General features: G+C 37.8%; 1 protein-coding gene across 10 annotated transcripts in view; it reads left to right on the top strand.

The window, feature by feature from the left end:
- The window catches only part of ESRRG (estrogen related receptor gamma), a 674,948-nt gene extending 659,138 nt beyond the window's left edge, over nucleotides 1–15,810 (top strand). For all 10 annotated transcript variants that reach the window (XM_043924185.1, XM_043924176.1, XM_043924177.1 and 7 more), the window contains one exon: nucleotides 11,894–15,810. In XM_043924185.1, the coding sequence (XP_043780120.1) occupies nucleotides 11,894–12,138 (245 nt within the window). In that variant the 3' untranslated portion in view covers nucleotides 12,139–15,810. The remainder of the gene's footprint in view (nucleotides 1–11,893) is intronic.
- The last annotated feature ends 213 nt before the right edge of the window (nucleotides 15,811–16,023 follow it).

Raw genomic sequence — 16,023 nt, 5'->3', positions numbered from 1 at the left:
ACGTGCTAAAATAGAGCGCAAACCCTGATAAGTAAAAATTGTTGGTGCTTTGTTGTTTTTGCTTTTGTGCCTCTCCGGATGCTTGATTGTGGTCTTAAGTCTCTCTTAGCATTTGCATAAAGTCCAGGATAGATCCCTCCTTAATGACGTGCCGATCTTTAGATACCTGCGTCAATAACACGCTCTGATGCTATGTACCATTGACAGTCACATCGTGCCCCTCCATCTGCTTTTGTTTTGACCCTATCTTTGAACTTTATCTTGGTTGCCGGCCAGTAGTTTTCCCTTTAATTACAAGAAGGAAACTGTCAATAAAATCTGTTAAATGGGATGCAATGAGTGGCTTGAATGGGCGGATGGCTATTTGTTCAAATTCTGCAGCATTCAAGGTATTGACAGTTTGTTTTCTGGGGCCATATGTGACGATCAATCTCAGGCTGGGCTCAGCCGCGCTGAAAAATGAAAAACCAGATTGCTTTTGCTTACTTGTGGATGACGACTTTGTGATTTGGCGCGGTCCTAGTGAGATGAGACCTTCTGCCCAAATTGCCCCCATGAGAGCCAGGGACGCGTGACTGTTTTTAGGAATAATTTTTAATTGATTTTGTAATTAACAGTTCATCCACAATATTGATGCATGAATCCTTGGACTGATAGGAGGGAAATTGTTTTCAACAATGAAGTTGTACTTTGATATTTGTCTTCATAATGGAGTTTAGCATTTCACACTTTTAATTGCGAATGGACCCCTCTTCCTTAAAATACCATTCACTTCTCTCCTCCTCCCCTTGTGAAACTGTAAAATATGACTCTTTATGACACATGGCATCATCATCACAAACCCTGAAGAAACCCCTGCTGTCTGGAAGACCAAAGTGGGAGATGGGATAGAAATTTTCTAAGAATTTATTAGTTGGTATGGACTTCCCATTAGAGCATCTCTCATAATTGGATGAAAGATCCAGTGATGGTTTGAGAAGAATTTTTATTTGGAAATTGTATCATGGTTCTAATTTAAAACATTTACTTGGTTAATTATTTTTAAAATGCAGCCCAGTGTGTTGTATATCTTTTGTGTCTCAAATTGCTTTTTGTGAATTATTAACTAATCATGAATGCTGTGCAATGCTAAAACTTTATCATCAAAATTGCTAAAATTTTGTAATTTTAGATATTAGTTGTATACTTTATGGCTATGGGTTATTATTTAAAATACCTGAATTAATTAGTAGCAGCATTTGTGACTGTTGTTTAGAAGTATAATCATTAATATTTTGATATATAGATGTTTGAATCCCACATTCTCTTCTGTGAGGGGAAGGAAGTGACCTACTTTGAAGCAATGAGTGGTGATTAGAAACTCTTTAAAGAACTAGTCAGTTTATTTTTCATGTTTTAAGCCAGAAATAGTCAACAAACCCTCTCTTCTAGAATAGCATTTAGTAGTATGCTACTTCTCCACATCACAAAATTCTCCTGTAAGTAATTCTAACATTTTTAAGCTTCTCAATACCAAGAAAAATTAATAGAATCAGAGTCTGTGATGAAGGAGTTGTGATTAAGCACTATAAAGACTTTTTTAATGTCTCCATTGTGCCACCTCTCCTTCGTTGTATAAATATAGCTTTCTCTCATCCATCCAACCTGTAAGCCCTACTGTTTTAGCTTGGGATAAACCACTCAGAAAGTCATTTTGTTTGAGACTGCCAATATGATGCTATTTTATTCCATTTTTTAACCATTATTTGAAGGACAGCTATAAAGTTGTAGATTCGATCTTGCTAGGAACTGGTGTTTCTTACGCTGCCAAACACATCAATGTGAATATATTTTAATACTTCTCATAAACATACCAGAAAGCTTGTAAATTTTTCTTTTCATAGATTAATATGATTTGATTTGATTAAGATTAATCAAATTTTAGATTAATGTAAGAGACTTTTTGTGGAGGGAAAAAAATCTACTTTATTGTTATAATGTCTCAGCATTCTCCTTCGGGCTGTCGGTGTTAACAACCATTGTCTCATTAATCTAAATTTCAGCTTATTTTAAACACCTGTCTTTATTCAATAATTATAAATGTTGTGCTTATGCTTGGGAAACAGGGAATTGGCTTCCTGATAATGGCTGTCATATTTTTTGTAGCTATGTTTCTGTCACATAAGAGTTCAGGAATATTTATAACACCAGAAAGCCATTGAAAGTATATTCCCTGTCTTTAGGTACATAGCCAAAAATCCCAATGTATCGTGAGCTAATACTGTGATTAGGGCTTCCCTGGTGGCTCAGTAGTAAAGAATCTTGCTGCCAATTCAGGAAGCACTGGTTCAGTCCCTGGGTTGGGAAGATCCCTTGGAGAAAGAAATGACAATCTACTCCAGTATTCTTGCCTGGGAAATCCCATGGACAGAGGAGCCTGGCGGGCTACAGTCCATGGGGTCGCAAAGAGTCAGAGAGGACTGAGCAACTAAACAGCAGCAACAATGCTGTGATTATGATATTCTAATATTTGAAAACCCTAAATAATTATTCCACTTATATTTGAAGGTAAGAAACTTAATAGGCTCATTTCAACCACATATTCTCTGTTTTGGATAGAGAACAACAATCTCTTGAGAAATATTGCATCCCTGATACATCTTGTGAGACTGAATTTTAAAAGGAGAATCTAGGTCACAATTTCAGCATTGGCATTGTAAGGCCTCAGCTCTCTGACACATTAACCAAGAGGTTTTGACTAATCTCTAGAATTCTTTCCATTTGGGGAATTCTATGATTCTAGAATTCATTTTATGTCTTCATGAGACATAAAGTGAGTAATATGGTAAGATAGTACTATAAGCATTTTAGGTAAGATTATAGCATATGATTCTATTCTCTCAATTGGTTCTTTTGATTCTTTTGTCTAAGATTTATTGAAAACTATTATCACTAGCCCCAAGGTAATATACTCACTTTTATGCAGTGCAAGATTAAAAGCAGTTTAAGATTAAGAGTTACTTTTAGTCCGATCATTCTCTTTGCCTAAGTCACAAGGGCTTCAAGTTCCATAGCCACCCCTCACATCCCAACTGTTGCCACTCCAGATGCACCCCCAACATAGAGCAATTTTAACCCTGGGCTGTTTGAGAATAAACAGAATCTACATGTTCAAGTTGAGTTTTCTTTTTACTTATACACAGTACTCCAAGAATGTGCGTGTATGCAAGGTCAGTTGTGTCTGACTCTGCAACACCCATGACTGTAGCTTGCCAGGCTCTTCTGTCCTTGAGATTTTCTCAGCAAGACTATTGTAGTGGGTTACCATTGCCTTCTCCAGGGGATCTTCCTGACCCAGGGATCAAACCTGCATCTTCTGTATTGCAGGCAAATTCTCTACCACTGTGCCATCTGGAAATCCCATTTTGGATTAATAACATCAAATTGATATCAAGCTGCAAATGATATTTTGGTCATCAATTTTAAATCATAAGTGATTATCCTCATCTCGTGACAATATTTTGTTCTCAAATACAAATGGTGTATGTACAGAATGTGGTGTAATTTCAGGGATTAAAAAGTTGATGATTCCTATTGGAGACTGGAATGGGGGCCATATTTAATCAGTGTATTTGGAACCTCATACAAGTTTAGTGTTTCTCAATCTTATTTTCCATGATCACTCTTCTTGTTCAGTTGCTCAGTCATGTCTGACTCTTTGTGAACCATGGACTACAGTGTACCAGGCTTCCCTGTCCTTCACTATCTCCTGGAGTTTGTTCAATCTCATGTCCATTGATTCAGTGATGCCATCCAACCATCTCATCCTTTGTCACCCCCTTCTCCTGCCCTCAATCTTTCCCAGCATCATGGTCTTTTCCATGTCTTTTCTGAGTTGGCTCTTTGCATCAGGTGGCCAAAGTATTGGAGTTTCAGCCTTAGCATCAGTCCTTCTAGTGAATATTCAAGATTGATTTCCTTTAGGGTTGACTGGTTTGATGTCCTTACTGTTCAAGGGACTCTCAGGAGTCTTCTCCAGCACCACACACTCTTCTTAGGATAGGCTGTTTAGATATGTTTTTCCTAATAGGTCCCCAGTGAAGTATTATTACAAATACTCTATATAATCTATTTAAGTACTATGTATGTATGCATTTTACCTAAAAGGAGAGATTTTTTCCCCTACTCTCCAATTTCAGATTTTACCTCCTTTAAGAATGCATGGCTTCTTCTCTGTAAAATCAGGCAGATGAATTAAATAGCATCTTATTTCTCCAAACTGGTCTAAAATTTTAACTCTCAGTTACTTTTAAAAGAGGATAATGACTTTGGTCTTAGATTTCATGTGTGGTGTGTATATTTGTGTTGGAGTTTGTAGTAGAGAAACATTAACATCTTCACAAATCGGAACAACTAGTAAAGGAGTAAAAACAGCTCTTCAACTCTTTTGTATCTGCTGGGTCCTCAAACAGTTTTACTGAAATTTTAATGGAGTTTGCTGATTTGATACACAGGAGACAGTTTTAGCTAATGGACAAGAGATTATCCATTTTTAGTATCTTTCTGTAGACATTTCTATTTTAGTTTTGAGCCTCTGCCAGGAAATCTTTTTAGATTTCCATAACCTGCCTGTTTGGGTAGACATCTCCAGTATTGTTTTATGGATAACAGAAGCAAGCTGATAAAAGATGTGAGACTACTTGAGGACAGAGAGTTGGACCCTGTGTCCCTTGCCATCAATAAACTGTTTGTTTTACAAGTAAGTCTATCCCATGTCCTTAAAATGGTCAGTGAGTAAGACACTACCAGTGCAGTTCCAGATCTGCCAGCCTCAATTAATATTTTAAGTTTCGTTTTGAATTTTGTCCCCAGTTCCTTTATCTTGGGCTTCCCAGGTGGCTCAGTGGTGAAAAAAAAAAAAAAAATCCGCCTGTAATGCAAGAGATGTAGGTTTAATCCCTGGGTTGGGAAGATCCCCTGGAAGAAGTAATAGCAACCCTACTGCAGTATTCTTGCCTGGGAAATCCCATGGACAGAGGAGCTTGGCAGGCTATTGTACATGGGGTCACAAAGAGTTGGACTCTACTGAGCACATGTGCTTGCTTATGCTTCCTTTATCTTCTTACTGTCTTTGTGGAGTTATAGTATAAAACAACTCAGGAAAGTTACAAAGGTAATTGGCACCAAAATGTTTACCAGATTTTGTAAGAAATTAATATGGGTAGGTCTTGTGGCACATAGAAATTTATTCTCAACTCTTACCCAGACAAAACCATAATTAATATTATCACACAAATAAAAAATCAAACTTATGCCTTTCTATCTCTTCTACTTCTTTTTAGCTTTTACTCAAATCTGCCATCATTCTTTGGATTATTTTATTTCTGAAGACATATTAGGAAAGTAGATTATTTTTTAATTTAATGCAACCCTTATTTGCATATTGTGATCTTTCAAAATCCTATGTAAAAAATAAAGCTGGTTCTTGAATGTTTCTTATCATGCTCAATGATCACTGCTGTGTGTTCAGTCATGCCCAAATCTTTGCGACCCTATGGACGGTAGCTCTCCAGGCTCCTCTCTCCATGGGATTTTCCCAGCAAGAATACTGGAGTGGGTTGCCATTTCCTCCTCCAGCGGATCTTCTCCACCCAGGGATCAAACCTAGATCTCCTGTATCTCTAGTTCGATTGGAGTTGGCATTGCCGGTTGGATTCTTGACCACTGACCCTCATTATTAGTAATCTACTTTATATACAGTAGTGTGTACGTGTCAACCCCAATCTCCTCAGAGTTATTTTTATGTCCAGTGCTAGAATTACAATTTCTCTGGGTTAGAAAAGACCTACAAGGTGTTATGATCCAACCCCCTACTAGACGTGTGTGCAGCTTCCTTGGTGTTTCTGCCAATTGTTTCTATAGTCTTGATGGGAATTCCGTTCAACTCACTGCTTTCTAGAAAGGACATTTTCATCAAGTTTCTCTCTCCCTCTCTCTAGGTCTCTCACCATTTTAATTTAAAACACAGACTAACACACACATACACATACAAAACCGAATGTGTGACTTAAAAGTGTATCGACAGTGTAAATCACTCAGTTGTGTCCAACTCTTTTGGACTCTATAGATTCAAGCCTGCCAGGCTCCTCTGTCCATGGGATTCTCCAAGTAAGAATACGGGAGTGGGTTGCTGTTCCCTACTCCAGGGGATCTTCCCGACATGGGGCTTGAACCCCTGTCTCCATCATCTCCTGCTCTGCAGGAGGTTTCTTTACCACTGAGCCACCAAGGAAGCTCCGGTGGCTTTAAACCACACGTATGTATTGTCCTGCAGTTTTGGAGGTCAGAAGTCCTGATCAACTTCACCAGGTTAACAAGGTGTGGACAGGGCCACATTGCCTCTGGAAACTCGACAAGACAATCTGGTTCCTGGCCTTCTACAGCGTCTACTGTGGTGTTCCTCACAGTCCTTGGCTCGTGGTTCCTTCCACCATCTTCAGAGCCCTTCCTGTACCACTTTGCTTCAGTGGTGACATTGCCTTTTCTTTCCCCCCTCCCTCTTAAAAGGACACTTGATTTCATTGAATGCCCATGGATAATCTAGGATACTGTCCTATATCAAAGTTCCTTTTTCCATATAGGGTAACATTCAGGTTGTAGAGATGGACTATCTGGGTATCTTTGGGACCATTTTGCTACCTACCACAGTGAACAAGGTCAAGTCGTGTCTGTCCCAATCTCAATCCCCTCCCTTTCCATAAAAGTAAACATTCTCCTCCCAACTTTTATAGTCCTCACTTCCTAATGTTTTATAATGGCTTTGTTGCTGAATGTATATCCCCAGACTTGATAGTTTAGTCTTGCCCTTTAAAAAACATTATCTTCTCCTTATGGATCTGTGAAGTCTCTTTCCATGTAAAATTTATTCTTTCATTTTCACATTCTTAGAGTTTGTCTCTTGCAAAAGCCAAGACATTTGCCCTGCAGAGTTCCCCACAGTGCGAACTTTGCAGTTTACACCCTGTAGGGGCGCTCATCGTGTTTCTTTGGCCTTGGCATCTTGTGCAAACCCGCGACAGGATCCAAACAGCATAATCAGATTCAGTTTCTAGGCCTATAGGTGGCATGCTATTCTTGGGCAGACACATGACATCTGGCTGTCTCACTGTTTTGTGTGATGTTAGCAGCCTCTGGTGAAGCAAGGGAAAGTGTTAGACCCTCAGTCGCACCCAACTCTTTCTGACCCCATGGACTGTAGCCCACCAGGCTCCTCTGTCCATGGGATTCTCCAGGCAGGAATACTGGAGTGGGTAGCCCTTCCCTTCTCCAGGGGATCTGCCCAACCCAGGGACCAAACCCGGGTCTCCTGCATTGCAGGCAGATTGTTTACTATCTGAGTCACCAGGGAACTCCAGCAGTCGTGGGAACTCATTCCCTAAATCCATGGTGATTTGTATTGTAACCTTTCTTTTTTCATTCTGTAGCGGGGATACTTTTACAAAGAGATTCTTTCTCTTGCTTGGTTACCAGTGTCACAGAGTGAATGTGGAAAAAAAGGATAAATGCTTGATTATTTCTACTTAAAATTTTCGAGTTTTCAAGATAGGGAATCAGCACTCTTATCTTTTTTAAATGTCATTATAAAAACATGTATTTAAACAGATTCAGTGGATTTCAATCAGTTGCAATTATAATTCTTTTCAAATTGTCCCACTAAGGTCAGTGGGAACCTCTTCAGGTCAGTGTATGGAATCTTTTTTGAATGACTTAGTAGTTGTAGATACTCTCCTTCCTAGTTGTCATGACAAGGTATTCTATATGTATGTGTGTGCTAAGTCGCTTCAGTCGTGTCCAACTCTTTGCAACCTTATGGACTGTAGCCCACCAGGCTCCTCTGTCCATGGGATTCTCCAGGCAAGAATACTGGAGTGGGTTGCCATGCCCGCCTCCAGGTGATCTTCCCGACCCAGGGATCAAACTCCCGTCTCTTATGTCTCCTGCATTGGCAGGTGGGTTCTTTACTACTTGCACCACCTGGGAAGCCCAAGGTGTTCCATATTCATCCTTAATATTTCCTGGCTGGGACTCGGAATCTGATTACAGCTTGGGTGCCAGTTGGTACCCATTACTACATTCCTAGGTTGGCCATCCTTCCTGAATCTCTTTGGGTGGACAGAGCTAGGAGCACAGACACACAGACACACACACACACACACACACACACTATAATTCTGATTGTGTGTGTGTGTGTGTTTTGGATATCTTGTCACTTCGTGTTTTTGATAAGTATTGTCTGTGGTTTTTAGTTTTGCCATCTAGTTGCTCTGTTCTGTTATGTGCAGATTTGGAGAGACTGAAAGTGTTTGGTGCCACAACTACCAACTTCCTGGGATACAGTTTACTGGTTTTTAATCAAAGCTTTATAACTGACACCTTTTTGAAAACTTTTAAGTCTAACTGGGTTAATCATGAGTCATTTTGCCATGGTGGGCAACACAGTTTCTTCAATATCTCAGCTGGTTGACTGAGATCACTTCATTAGACTCCTTACAATCGTATGTAAAAATTTGGAGACACAAATTTGCTTTTAGAAAGTAGGCTTTTGCTCACTTCTCTTTATCATACTACATTTCATTGCTTCTGTGATTAGAGAGAGAATCACATTGGCTGAGCCCTTACTGGCCCTCTTCATGTAGGTAGCTTACAAACTAAAGAAAATCAACACCTGTGTTCCACAGAAAAGGTGGCTGAGTATCAGTTTCTAATGTGTATCAGGCTTGACTCTGAATATGCTTCGTCTGTGTCTAATATTCAATTCCATCCTCAGTATAAGATTTGGCATCATTGAGAAAATATTGCCAAAAATGAGCTACAAATCCTGAAGACAGTTTCCAAATAGAACGTGGGCATTTGGCTGTACCTAATGCCACAGTAATGGATAATTTTGCCATTCAGAAGGACAGTGTTCTGTTCCAGATAAGATGTAAAAATAAAAATCTTATTTTCTCATGGCTCTAAGTCTCAATGGATTTTGCAGCTATTAGTATAAGGATATTTAGCTGTCTTCCCAAAGTAAATGATCTGAGTTAGATATGTCCCTTTACAGTCCCCCTTCATGAGGGAAAATACTGGAATTTAACAAAAGGTTTCTATTTTATTATTAGATGTTGGAACTTAAAATATGGGTGAGGCTATATATATCATTTGAACTCTGGTTGTCTTTTGGAATCTTGATTATTTTAGAATACCATTTGTCTTATTGTCTATTTGACTGATTCTCAACTCTGACTTGACCATAGAATCACCTAGATTTTAAAAAATACTAATGTCCTGCATGCTGCTCCAGTCTTCTTATTTAATGGGTCTGGGCTTGGACCCAGAAATCCTACGTTTATTTCTTCTTAGCAGCTCACTCTGTGCTTTTAATGCTCAGCTTTGCCCTGTCTGATTAGTTCATAAACCTATGGTTTCCATTATTAAGTTTAGTTGGTCCCCATTAGCGCAAATACTGGTTCAATTTCCTTTAAAACATAAAGTTTTTAAAAAAAAAAAGTACCAACAACCAAATTAAATAATTACATAAAGTAATGCCAGTTCTATTGAGCTTGGCATAAATGTATAAATTTAGCCCCAAGAATAAAACAGAGATTAAAGCCACGGAGCCAGAACTTGAACTAGGATCCCTAATGGAGATTAATATTTTCTTCAGCAGTCTGCCAGCTGAATCGTGGTCTAATTAAATAGTTCAGATTTAGTGAGTTTGCATTTAAAATATTAGCAGATCCGAGAATGGGTTAAGCTAAAATGAGTTAGAATCTTTTCTGTAAATGGGAAGTTAAATTATCATAGTAATTTGATTAAATCATTTTTAAATCTCTCAAGCTAAATCACCGCCTTTAAAGAATAGTTTGAAGTCTTAATTGCTGTTTGTGAGCATATCTCTCTGCTATTTGTCCTCGCCTCATTTCCTGTGACATTCTATAATATATCTCCTGCTGAGCAAGAGCAGTGGGGAAGGCAAGACTTGGGGTGGGGGCCGAGGTGACCCTACCGCTGACTTCAAGCATTTAAAGATCTGCCATGTCGAAGAAGACAATGTATCCTGTTTGCTTTCAGTAGTTAGAACCAGGACCAAAGGGTGGAAGTTAGAGACAGATTTGGGAAAATATGAAGAAGACATTTCTAACAATTAGTTCTGTTCCTTGTTCAGTAGAAAGCTGTCCATGCAACTGGCAATATCATCGTTAGAAATGTTGTAGACAAGACTTTTGATGAAGATGGAAAGTTGAGTGAGATGAGCTCAGAGGACAGTTTCAACTCTTTTATTTTTTTTTTAAAGGAAATGTCATGTCCCATGTTATAAATTCTGGGAATATACTTTGATTCAAAGACACCTGAGTTGAATCCTACTCTGACACTTACTAGCGCTGCCACCCGCCTCACAGGGCCGTTGGGAGATGAATGACTTAAAGTTCATAAAGTGCTTATCAGAGGCCACACCCAAAAGCAAGTATTTAAGAAATGGTTTAGTTATTATATTTTTCTGCTTTTTTTCATTTTTTCAAGTTTTTAAATTTTTTGGCTGCTTCTTGCAGCATGTGGGATCTTAGTTCCCTGATTGAGGATCAAAGCCTTGTCCCCTGCATTGGGAGAATGGAGTCTTAATCACTAGACCACCAGGGAGGTCCCCTAAAACTCTTTTAAAGAAATCTGTTGTTAACAATAGTCAATGCATCAATGATGTGATGAAACAGTTTTAAAATGGCAATGTAAAAATCAAAACAAAACAGTAAAGACGATACCTAGAAGTTTTAAAAGCATTTACTGGTTATAGCCATCAATCTTTTAATTACCTTGCCATAATTCTTTTTCATCATATGTTTAGCTACTTGATTTTAAATTACATTTCCTCTCTCTTTTTGGGCATGTGATCTGATATTTGAATTATATGAAAGATTAGGCTAACTACATATATCTCAGAGCTCTGCATTCTCAGAGAACTAGAATTATTAAACATGAAGAACCCCCCAAAGACTCCATTATGTGTAATTAACAGATAAACTGTCATCAGAATCAATAAAACGTGCTAAATGATTCAAACTTGTATATAATTAAGTGTCTGTTTTAGAGCTAGAGCTGTAAGTTTTATTTTTTCCTTCACATCTCACATTTCTCGCAAGAGTAATTGTGGCAACCCTGTTAACCCTTTGCTTGCTTGATTGAATTAGATTTTTAAATTAGTCACTTACGGGCAAAGTTCACCTTCACACATGTGAAAAGTATTTCAGAATTCATTAAAGACTTCATGTGTTTTTCTGTAGAGAAGCACCCTAGGTAAGAATGCTTTAATGAACTGTTAAGAGAACACTAAAAATTCTAGAAAGATGAGCAATTTATTATGATTTGTGTATAGTTTACAATGGAACATAGTATTAGGTTCAATGTATTTTCATGGATTTCTTACAGTTTTGGTTATCAACTTCTTTTTTTCCCTTTTGGGAAATACAGGCTTTCTGAGCACAAGATCTGGTTTTAGACAACATTACCTCCATGGCACTTAGGATAATTTTTTAACAGATGGCCTTTTATAATTGTTGAATGAATGAATAAATATATGAATGAAATAATGAATAAAACAGCCAAGACTATATTCTATGAAAGTCTTCTCTTGCTTAGTTTCCAGAAGGAAAAACCCACATGTTTGAAATAAATGGATTTTTGTAGTAATTCCCACGTCCTAAGTCAGCATTGGAAATTATCTATTGCAGTGAAATTTAGAAAAATAAAATGGAGATTTTGGAAGCCCCCGAGCAATTCACAGCATAGAGAAGTTCAAGAATAAGACTTAAGTTTCACAGTTCGAATTGCCATGTTTTTTATTATTGTTAACACTGTTATTCTTCTTGGCTTGTAGACTCCATGCACATAGAAGATGTCGAAGCCGTTCAGAAGCTTCAGGATGTCTTACATGAGGCCCTGCAGGATTATGAGGCCGGCCAGCACATGGAAGACCCTCGCAGGGCCGGCAAGATGCTGATGACGCTGCCGCTCCTGAGGCAGACCTCCACCAAGGCGGTGCAGCATTTCTACAACATCAAACTGGAAGGCAAAGTCCCCATGCACAAACTTTTTTTGGAAATGCTGGAGGCCAAGGTCTGACTAAAGGCTTCCCGGGGCCATCCTATCCTGCACGCTGAAAAAGGGAAAATAAACCCAAGAGTGATGTCAAAGAAACTTAAGAGTTTAGTTCACAACGTCAAAAATCAACAAAGACTGCACTGATGATTTAGCAGCAAGACTATGAAGCAGCTTTCAGATTTCTCCGTATCTTCCTGATGAGTTTCTTCCTACCTTGATCTCATCTTTTCTCCGTATCTTTTCTCACCTTCTTTTCCTCGTTATTTTTTTCCTCCCTCCCTAGTCTTCCTCTCCTTCCTTCCTTCCTACTTTCCTTCCCTCCTTCCTTCCTTTCTCCTGTATCCCTTGTCCATCCTGTCTTATTCTTCCACTTTCTTTTAAACTTTAACATCTCTAGTCGTAAGAACATTTTCCTTCCTTTCTTTTTCTTTCCCTCCCTCCCTTCTTCTGTCTTTCTTTTCTCCCTTCCTTCCTTTTTTTTCCTCCCTTTTTTCCTTCTTTCCTTCCTTCCTTCTGCTGCTGAACTTTTAAAAGAGGTCTCTAATTGGAGAGCTATGGAAGCCAGCCCTGCCAAAGGATGGAGATCCATAATATGGATACCAGTGAACTTCTTGTGAACTGTAACGTCCCCAGTGACTAAGGAATCAAAGAGACAGAACCACCGTACCTAAAAGTACAGTGCAACACACGCGGATTGACTGAGTGCAGTATTAGATTCCACGGGAGCAGCCTCTAATTAGATGACTTAAGCGACGTTACATCGGCTGCTTCTTATCATTGCTTTTCCATCTAAATCAGTTACAGCCATTTGATTCCTTAATTGTTTTTTCAAGTCTTCCAGGTATTTGTTAGTTTAGCTACTATGTAACTTTTTCAGGGAATAGTTTAAGCTTTATTCATTCATGCAATACTAAAGAGAAATAAGAATACTGCAATTTTGTGCTGGCTTTGAACAATTATGAACAATAATGAAGGACAAATGAATCCTGAAGGAAGATTTTTAAAAAAATGTTTCATTTTCTTCTTACAAATGGAGATTTTTTTGTACCAGCTTTACCACTTTTCAGCCATTTGTTAATATGGGAATTTAACTTACTCAAGCAATAGTTGAAAGGAAGGTGCATACTATCACGGATGCAATTTATGTTGTGTGCCAGTCTGGTCCCAAACATCAGTTTCTTAACATGAGCTCCAGTTTACCTAAATGTTCACTTGACACAAAGGATTAGATTACACCTTCGGTGACTCCGAGTGGTCACTGCACATGGAGTACAGATCCGTAGAGTGATCAGGAGCGCACCTCTCTCCCTGGGAGGTCCAGTTGCCATAGGATTTCTAGCTGCCACGGTGGTTAGGAATGAAATACTGCCTGTTTGCAAAGTTACAGACTTTATCCCTGAAGGAGCTGTGAGCCAGTATTCACTTAAGAGGCAATAAGGCAAATGCCAGGATTTGGAAAAAAAAAAAAAAAAATCATCAAAGACAGCAGACGCCTGACCAAATTCTAAAACCCAATCTGTATGAGTTGATTCATTTAGGAATGTTTGTTAAAATTAATCTGCAGTTTTTACCAAGAGCTAAGCCAATCTATGTGCTTTTCAACCAGTATTGTCACAGCAAGAAAGTCAGTCAGGTTCCAGACTGTTAAGAGGTGTAATCTAATGAAGAAATCAATTAGATGCCCCCGAAATCTACAATCGCTGAATAGCCAATAAACAGTAACCTCCATCAAATGCTATACCAATGGACCAGTGTTAGTAGCTGCTCCCTGTATTATGTGAACAGTCTTATTCTATGTACACAGATGTAATTAAAATTGTAATCCTAACAAACAAAAGAAGTGTAGTTCAGCTTTTCAATGTTCCATGTTTGCTGTGCTTTTCTGAATCTTATGTTGCATTCAAAGACTGTTGTCTTGTTCTTCTTGTGGTGTTTGGATTCTTGTGGTGTGTGCTTTTAGACACAGGGTAGAATTAGAGACAATATTGGATGTACAATTCCTCAGGAGACTACAGTAGTATATTCTAATTCCTTACCATTAATAAGGTTCTTCCTAATAATAATTAAGAGATTGAAACTCCAAACAAGTATTCATTGCAAACAGATACACGTCAGAATCATGATAATATTTTCAAAACAAGGAATAATTTCTCTAATGGTTTATTATAGAATACCAATGTATAGCTTAGAAATAAAACTTTGAATATTTCAAGAATATAGATAAGTCTAATTTTTAAATGCTGTATATATGGCTTTCACTCAATCATCTCTCAGATGTTGTTATTAACTCGCTCTGTGTTGTTGCAAAACTTTTTTGGTGCGGACACGTTTCCAAAACTATTGCTACTTTGTGTGCTTTAAACAAAATACCTTGGGTTGATATTTCATCAGCCTAGTGCTAGGAATACTGTGTATCTATCATTAGCTATATGGGACTATATCGTAGATTGTGGTTTCTCAGTAGAGAAGTGACTGTAGTGTGATTCTAGATAAATCATCATTAGCAATTCATTCAGATGGTCAATAACTTGAAATTTATAGCTGTGATAGGAGTTCAGAAATTGGCACATCCCTTGACAAAATAACAATGGAAAATACAACTCCTGGGAAAAAAAGGTGCTGATTCTATAAGACTATTTATATATGTAAGTGTTTAAAAAGATTATTTTCCAGAAAGTTTGTGCAGGGTTTAAGTTACTACTATTCAACCACACTATCTATATAAATAAAATATATACAATATATACATTGTTTTCACTGTATCACATTAAAGTACTTGGGCTTCAGAAGTAAAAGCCAACCAACTGAAAACATGAGAGGGAGAAGTGTAAAAAGAATGAAGGACAATTTTTAGTTTTCAGTTCAATTGACTCTCCACATTATGAAAGAACAAGTATCTCACAAATAGGAAACACAACTAAAATTTAGATCTAAAAGAATTGCACGGGCTTTAGGGTAAACGCTTCATCTTAAACCTCGCTGGAGGTAAGTTTTTTCAAGTTTCAAGCAAGACCATTTACTTAATGTGAAGTACTGGAAAGTTCTCGAGGTGTATGTTTTAGCCATATAATTTTAATTTTCCTTTTGCTTCTTTTAGGTTGGTTCTTATTTAAGCAATATGATTGTGTGACTACCTGTAGTTACACTTGTGTTTCAATCAGATCAGATTGTTGTATTTATTCCACTATTTTGCATTTAAATGATAACATAAAAGATATAAAAAATTTAAAACTGCTATTTTTCTTATAGAAGAGAAAATGAGTGTTGGTGATTGTATTTTAATTATTTAAGCGTCTCTGTTTACCTGCCTAGGAAAACATTTTATGGCAGTCTTATGTGCAAAGATCGTAAAAGGACAAAAAAAATTTAAACTGCTTATAATAATCCAGGAGTTGCATTATAGCCAGTAGTAAAAAGAATAATAATAATAATAATAAAACCTTGTCTATAGCTGTAGATGGGCTTCACATCTGTAAAGCAATCAATTGTATATTTTTGTGATGTGTACCATACTGTGTGCTCCAACAAATGTCCATTTGTGTAAATGTATTTATTTTATATTGTATATATTGTTAAATGCAAAAAGGAGATATGATTCTGTAACTCCAATCAGTTCAGATGTGTAACTCAAATTATTATGCCTTTCAGGATGACGGTAGAGCAATATTAAACATGCTTCCACTTTTGATTGCTCTTTCGTATGGTGTTTTCTTTTTTTCCCCTCCCCCCACTTAAGAACCAAATCAATAAAACACTGCCCTTTGTGGCTTTCCTTCAGAGAACATCTCTGAGTTACCTGTTCCCTAAAAATAAGGTACCGAGGTTAAAGAAGAGCTATATAAAGGCTTGTCAGAATGAATTCTAGGGTGCCAAGAGACATTTTGCATATTTAAGAGTATGCAAAGT

This window comes from Cervus elaphus, chromosome 14 (genome assembly GCF_910594005.1).
Source record: "Cervus elaphus chromosome 14, mCerEla1.1, whole genome shotgun sequence".
Lineage (NCBI taxonomy): Eukaryota > Metazoa > Chordata > Mammalia > Artiodactyla > Cervidae > Cervus > Cervus elaphus.
This window is presented reverse-complemented; position numbering and strand designations above follow the sequence as displayed.